Raw genomic sequence first — 6,700 nt, 5'->3', positions numbered from 1 at the left:
GGACTGGCCGTCTCCAGCCATTCCAGTGCCCAATGGTCTATGCAGCATTCAGCGAGATGGGGGAAAAGAGGAGTGCCCGCTTCATGTACCCTGTTGCTCGAAGCTTCCTAGAAAAGACTTTTCCATCCATCCATCTGTTCATCCATCAATTCACCAGCCATCTGTCTATCCATTATCTATCTATCCATCCATCCATCCATCCATCATCCATCCACCCACCCATCCATCATCCATCTGTCCATCCATCATCTATCCATCCATCCATCTGCCATCTGTCCTCCATTCATCCATCTACCATCCATCTGTCCGTCTATCATCCATCCATCCATCATCCATCCACCCATCCACCATCCATTTGTCCATCATCTATCTATCCATCCATCATCCATCCATCCATCCATCATCCATCCATCCACCCACCCATCCATCATCCATGTGTCCATCCATCATCCATCCATCCATCCATCCATCCATCTGACCATCCCCAAAACCGGGGGATGGCTCCCCAGACTGACCCTGACCCATGTGTGGCCACCACCTCCCCAGCGCCCTACAGGAACCTTGGGAAGGAGACAGGGAGGAGCTTTGAACCTTGTTTTGCAGCTGAAGAAACTGAGATGATTGAGGAGCAAGTGGCTTGTCCCAGCTGGCAGGCTGACCCTGGAGGGGGTGTAGAGCGGGGGCTCGGGGTCACAGGCCTGGCCTGTGATGAATCCTGGCTCTGCCACTCAGTGGCTGTGTGGCCCGGAGCGGAGCCGCTCTGGACTTCACCCCTCGTCTGAACAAGGGCGGGGGACACTGATCTCACAGAGTGAATGTAAGCAGTCACGAGCAGAGCTTGGAAGAGGCTCAGTGAAGTGCTTGGCACACCTGGGGCACCCAATAGTTTGAGAATATTATTAATACCAATTCAGGTCATCTGCCTCCGGTTCACCCCCACCCCCACCCTCACCCCCGCCTTTCTAAGGATGAAAGATAGCAGCTGGCAGTGGGAGGTGGTTGCTTTAAATACCAGATGAGGAGAACAAAGGGAAAACAGAACAGGGCTGGGTGTGCAGCCCCTCCTTCCTCCTCCCAGAATGCCCCCGTCCTAACTTTTATCACGTCAGTTTCCATTCGGTTGGGTGACTGGGTTTAGTCTTCCTTCCTGACCAACTATGAGCTCACAGAGGGCGAGCTCTGTGGCTTTTCCATCTTTGCATCTGCACTCCTGGGGCCTGGCACGCGACAGCTGTGGAATAAACATCTTTGAACTGAGTTAAATCATGCGAGACTGAAAACATCTAGATAGTAGCTCAGTCTGGCCACCAAGGGCATCCCAGTCAGTGTCCACATGGCCCCAGCGAACTGCACTCAGCCCGAACCCCAGAGGTACTGGGCAGGGCCAGGGCCAGGGGCTGTGCAGGGCACAGGGTTCCAGCGGCCTCGCTGTCTGGCCAGACGCCTCTCGGTGCCTGGGACACACCACACTCTGAGGATCCTGAACACGTCTCCCCCAACCTCAAGAGGCTGTAGATGGAGTCAGTTTTTGGCCATTTTAATTGTAAAAACCAAGACATTTATATAAATAAGACCGCTATGTAAAATAGGATTCATCCTTCTACTAAAGCACTCTCCCCACACTCAAAAAGAATATAGAAAACCCACAGAGAGAAGAAGTACAAATCAACATGTGGTCCCTGATGAGAAGTAACTGGCAGGCCAGGTTCCCTGCTGAGATGGGCCACCGGCGAGGGCACTCCTGGCCCAGGCGGCTCGCTGGAGGCTCAGTGACACCTCGAGAAACTGCCGGGCAGCAGTTCCCAACCCTCAGCTGCAGGCTGGGGGCAGTGGAAAAGGTGGACGAAGCCTGGCGGTTGTGGGTGGGGGAGAGGCTGCTTGGTCTGCAGGCTGAAGCTGGGGCCCATGAGATGCAGTGGTGCTCAGCCTGGGGCCAGCTCAGGGAAGGGGCTTCTGGGGAGTCCCCACTTCCCCGGAGGACGGAGGACGGAGGACGAGGAGAGAAGCTGCCGGTGCCCCTGGAAGGGAGGCTCCTTCCTGGGGCCATTTGCATACGGTTCATAAAGACAAGGGCAGTGGTCACTTGCCAGCGGCCCTGGGGTGGAAGGCAGGGGCTCCCGGATGCGAGGGGTGTAGCCCCGAGAGACGTGGGGCTGGCATGTTCCCGTGAGAGAAGTTCCACCTCCCCACGCTCCTACCCTGTCACATGCCCCCGGCCTCCCTGCATGGAGACCACTGCCTGCTGCCCCTCACACCCTGGGACTCAGAGTGAGATGGCTGGGAGCCTGGGGGGAGAGATGTCGATAAATTCACACACTGGGCCTGGCTCAGGACACGGGTACACAGGACAAAAGAAAGACCCCACGCTCTCCAGAAAACTCGGCCCTGCCTGGGCTGCTCCCCACCCGGAGGAGGGGCAGGGGAAAGCCCTGCAGGGCGGGGGCAGGGCAGGGACAGTGTCAGGAGCACTTCCACACGCACACAGCCAGCGTCCCCCCGAAGTACAGGTACAGGAGGTTCTTCACCTCGTGTGTGATCTCAAACCCGAAGCCCTCGCCGATCACCACATGCCAGGAGGAGCCGAACTTCTTGTCCATCGTCTCTTTGATCATCTTGGCGGCACTCTGGAACGAGGAGGTGCTCGTTAGGGGGGTGCAGGGCACAGCGTCGGCTCCCTCTGTGGGAAGCGGAAGTCTTGGCAGGAGAAGGCCTGCCGCCTGGTCCTGCTGTCCTGCCCCGGAACCACCACTGTGCCAGGAGGCCCCCTCCCGCCGGCCACCACGCAGGGCAGAGGCCCAGATCGCCTTCCCCGTCAGGAAGATGGCCGAGGGGGCAGAGCAGGCCTCAGGCTGGACACAGAGTCCTGGTCAGCTCTGTTTCTGGGTCAGTACCAGGCTGTTCTCAGGACTGTGAGTCACAGGCCCAGAGCACCCAGAAGGCTGACTGCACAGGAAATTACCGTCACTGCGAGGCGTCGGGCTACCTGCAGGGACACAAAGGCTGTTCCCTAGAGGGTTCGTGGCTCCCAGAAGGGGTGCTGGACTGCGCCCCTCCGTCACGCCACAGCCCCCTCCTTCCTGTGCTCACTCCTTCAAGAAGGGGTCTAGGGAAGGGCAGGGCCCAGTCTTTGTGCGACAAGTCCCAGGCTCGGGCATCTGCTGGGCACCAGTAGCACCCACCACAGTGCCAGGTGCCATGTGATCACTTGGTCCGCATCACCTCAGTGCACACATCCTCACCACTGCCCAGATCTAGACTAGGAAACGGCTCAGAGATGAGAAATGGCCCATCCAAGGTTAAAGAGCTAGGAAGGGCTGGAGATGGGATTGGCCAGGGTCTGCCTCCCCGCCGGCTGCCATGACACTAACTTCTCTCTCTCTCAGCACTTATAGCCACTGGTAACACCAATCCCGTGTGGATGCCCACTGGCCGTGCCAGCAGCACGCAGACGGTGCCGGCAGGAGATGGGTGTAACCCTCTGAATGGATGAATGGATATGCGAATGAATGCCTGGGCGGGCCTGTTCTCCCCTGGCACGGAGCCAAGGGAAGGTGCCCTATCCAGCAGCCCCCCTGAGACAGGGCAGGCGGCAGGGGCGTCACCAGGACCCCTCTGGCTTTTCTCCCTCGAGGGCTGGGCGTGACTGCCAGAACAGTGCCCACAGCCAGCGCTAGCCTCTGCCCTCACCGCCCTGCCCCAGCTACGGATGCTCTAGCCTGCCCCCGCAGGACCCTCTGGAGGGTACTTGATTCACCCACGGGGTCACCAAAGGCACGAGGGGCACCTGCACCAATGGCAATACCTCGTTGTTGTTGGAGAATTTCTCACAGGCCGTGACACACAGCTCCATGGTCTCCACTCGCATCTCCTCTGGCATGTCCGAGTGCTAGAGACGGGCAGGGCGACAAACAGAGAGAGCTGAGCCCGTAGCCGGGGCTCGGCTGGCCTCTCTGTCCCAAGCTTAAGGCGCGGACACTGGGTTGAGCCCTGGCATCTCCTCTGGGAACTGGGGGCGCGGCCACGCGGCTCTAAGGCCCAGGCCCTTCTGCCTTCTGGAAGCCTCGTCGCACCATGTGCAGCCAACAGACGTGGGAGGCGGCCGCCCAGGCAGGAGTGAATCCAGCTCAGAAAATGGCTCACGGGCAGCCTCCCTCGGACACAGCTGCCCTCACCCCGGAGCCGGAGCCGACAGCGCAGCCTCGTGGCTCCTGGTTTCTCTCTGCCTCTCAGCTGCGCTTCTCAGTCCACTTGGCGGGATCCCCTCCCAGTCCCAGCGCTGGGGGCCTGGGCTTGGCTCCACCCTTCCCTCTTCTTCATTCTCTCCTCTCCCGGGCCCTAGCCCCGTGGTCGGCAAACTGCGGCTCGCGAGCCACTTGCGGATCTTTGGCCCCTTGAGTGTGGCTCTTCCTAAGCCTTAGGAGTACCCTAATTAAGTTAATAACAATGTACCTACCTATATAGTTTAAGTTTAAAAAATTTGGCTCTCAAAAGAAATTTCAATCGTTGTACTGTTGATATTTGGCTCTGTTGACTAATGAGTTTGCCGACCACTGGCCTAGCCTGTTCCGTGGATTTACTTATCTTATATTGGGGAGGGGTCCCACAATTTCACCCCCAGTTTTAATCTCTCTTTTGGGCTCCAGACTCCTACATCCAACTGCCTACTTGACAACCGCACTCCAATGTCAAAAAGACAACCCCGCTTTTCCCCATAAAGCTCCTCTCCCCTCACTCAGGAACGGAAACTATGTTGTTGAAACCTTTCCTTCCTGCGGGCCAGGCCTCCTCGGTCTGGTTCACAAGTATATCCACAGCCTAGAACAGCCCAGGATATGCAGGGTGGCCTCAATAAATACTTGTTGAATGAATGGATGGATGGATGAATGAATGAATGAAGTACCGCTGACTTCTAAATCTCTAGTTCTGAGCCAGCAAGCCCTCCTCCTCACTTTCCCCCACTGCCTCTCGCCTCCCTCCGAGGCTGCGTGGGCCCCTGGCCCCCTGCCTCCCTCGCTGGGGCTTACCCTGACCAGAGGGAAGGTCTGCAGGCGTTTATAATCAGCCTCATCTTTCTTCCCTTCTGCTTCTCCCATGATCCTTCCACCGTGACCACTGGAGGCGAGGGGGCTTTCACGAGGTGCCGAGATGGGCAATTAGGACACACCCAGGAGACTCAGGACGCAGGCCCTGCCAGCGTGATGGGAGCAGAAAACGTCTTAACGAGGGGTGCTGCGGAAAACAGGGAAACCAGGGGGAGAGAGTTGGCTTTAAAACCACACGTCGCCAATTAGACATGTCTCAGTGACAACTTGACACCTCCCAGTCTTCACTCCTCCGCATCCGTTTCCAAATGGCCAGCAAGTCTGCAGACGGGAGATGAGTCAACACGAGATGCTGGGACCTGGTGAGGAACACACGGGTATGATGCCACAGCCCACACCGTCGTTTTCAAGACAAATACTGACTGCGGGCCAGGCCGACGATGGAGCTGGAGCCAGCAATGAACAAACAGAGCCTTGCATGCCCACGGCGAACATGGTCCTGTTTCTCAGCAGACGTGATGAAACAGTATCAGGTCACGATCGGCAATCCTGGGCTTATGGGAGAGCGAGGGCCTCCTCCTGTAGGTCCCTGGCCTGCAGGAGGGTGGGAACAGCGGTGCCGTGTCCTCTGGCACGCCAGGCTCTCCCTCCCCCTGCTCACCCCCCTGTCCTGGCCGGCCCAGGGGCTGGAGGCCTGGGCGTTGGTGCTGCTCCTCCTGTGCACCCCAGCCTGGCCTTGGCCTCAGAGTCCTCATCAGTAACACGAGGGTAGTCACCGTCCCCCTCATGAGGCTGTTATGAGAATCAAGTGAGACAACGTATGTGAGCAACGAGCACAGTGCCAGGCACTTGGCCGGCATCAGAGAACGCCAGGGAATCAGAGAATGCACGTGGCTGTGACCGGGAAGCTATAAAGCCGAAGACACACGCGTAGGTTTTCCTTTCCAAGTCCAGTTATCTAATTACAGATGGGCTTTTCCTGAAGAGACGGGCCTGGACCCTAAAGGACCCGGGGCATCGCTGGGCATCCTGGTGTTTCTCTTTATACTTCAATTCATCCGATAATTGAAAGACTTTTTTTTTTTTTAAACTCAGAAGAAGTGCTACTATAAGTGCCCTTTTCTGGCTGTGCTCATGTTGTTAAACCCCTTTTAACACCCATTTCAAACAAATCCAGGACAGACATGTTATTCCAGCATTTCTGACATTTCTGAGTGAAGTTGTGTTCATGGCATAGCCACTGAGCCCCCAGATGCCCAGCGCAGTAACGAGCAGGTAACGACGGTGCCATTTAACAGGCTTCCAGTGTGCAAAGTGCCGCAACACCCGAGTTCGGCCCTGCACCCACAGAGGCCGGGGCCGCTATGCAGCTGACCTATGAGCAGCAGAGCTGGCGCGAGACTGGGCCGTCTCTGGTGTGGGCACCCCTAACCCTCCATCAGGCCTTCTCTCAGCACCGGCACGCAGCAGGCACCCACAGCACTGACCTCAGTGCGTGGCTCCGGGACTCCAGTGGGAGGTGAACGTTTGGTCTTCCCTCCCATGTCTGCGGTTCCAACGCTGACTTGCCCTGTTTGGCCGAGCGCTGAGCTTACCGCGCGCTTTTCTGGCTGTGCTACCCCCCCCCCCCCCCCCCCCGCTCGCCGCCCCCCCCCCCC

At 57.8% G+C, this 6,700-nt stretch overlaps 1 protein-coding gene across 2 annotated transcripts; it reads right to left on the bottom strand.

Moving 5' to 3' along the window:
* Positions 1 to 993: 993 nt before the first annotated feature.
* Positions 994 to 6,641, bottom strand: DNAL4 (dynein, axonemal, light chain 4). 2 transcript variants are annotated; one of them, XM_014530809.1, is made up of 4 exons: positions 5,025 to 6,641; positions 3,803 to 3,886; positions 2,526 to 2,624; positions 994 to 1,231 (listed from the first exon to the last, which is right to left on the bottom strand). In XM_014530809.1, exons 1-4 carry the CDS (start codon positions 5,091 to 5,093, stop codon positions 1,106 to 1,108), a joined length of 378 nt encoding a protein of 125 aa, XP_014386295.1. In that variant the 5' UTR covers positions 5,094 to 6,641; the 3' UTR covers positions 994 to 1,105. The 2 variants fall into 2 exon arrangements, with proteins under 2 accessions (XP_014386295.1, XP_005883251.1); XM_005883189.2 differs by lacking the exon at positions 994 to 1,231 and having other exon boundaries at positions 1,522 to 2,624; positions 5,025 to 6,625.
* Between the last annotated feature and the right edge of the window lie 59 nt (positions 6,642 to 6,700).

This window comes from Myotis brandtii, unplaced genomic scaffold, assembly GCF_000412655.1.
Source record: "Myotis brandtii unplaced genomic scaffold, ASM41265v1 scaffold78, whole genome shotgun sequence".
Classification (NCBI taxonomy): Eukaryota; Metazoa; Chordata; class Mammalia; order Chiroptera; family Vespertilionidae; genus Myotis; species Myotis brandtii.
This window is presented reverse-complemented; position numbering and strand designations above follow the sequence as displayed.

Excerpts from the sequence above, each read along its gene's own strand:
- DNAL4 (XM_014530809.1), bottom strand. The coding sequence starts at position 5,093 with ATGGGAGAAGCAGAAGGGAAGAAAGATGAGGCTGATTATAAACGCCTG. Across the intron at positions 3,887-5,024 it reads AGACCTTCCCTCTGGTCAGG|CACTCGGACATGCCAGAGGA; the intron begins GTAAGCCCCAGC and ends GCCCGTCTCTAG. Across the intron at positions 1,232-2,525 it reads GGTTTGAGATCACACACGAG|CTGTCGCGTGCCAGGCCCCA; the intron begins GTGAAGAACCTC and ends TTTATTCCACAG.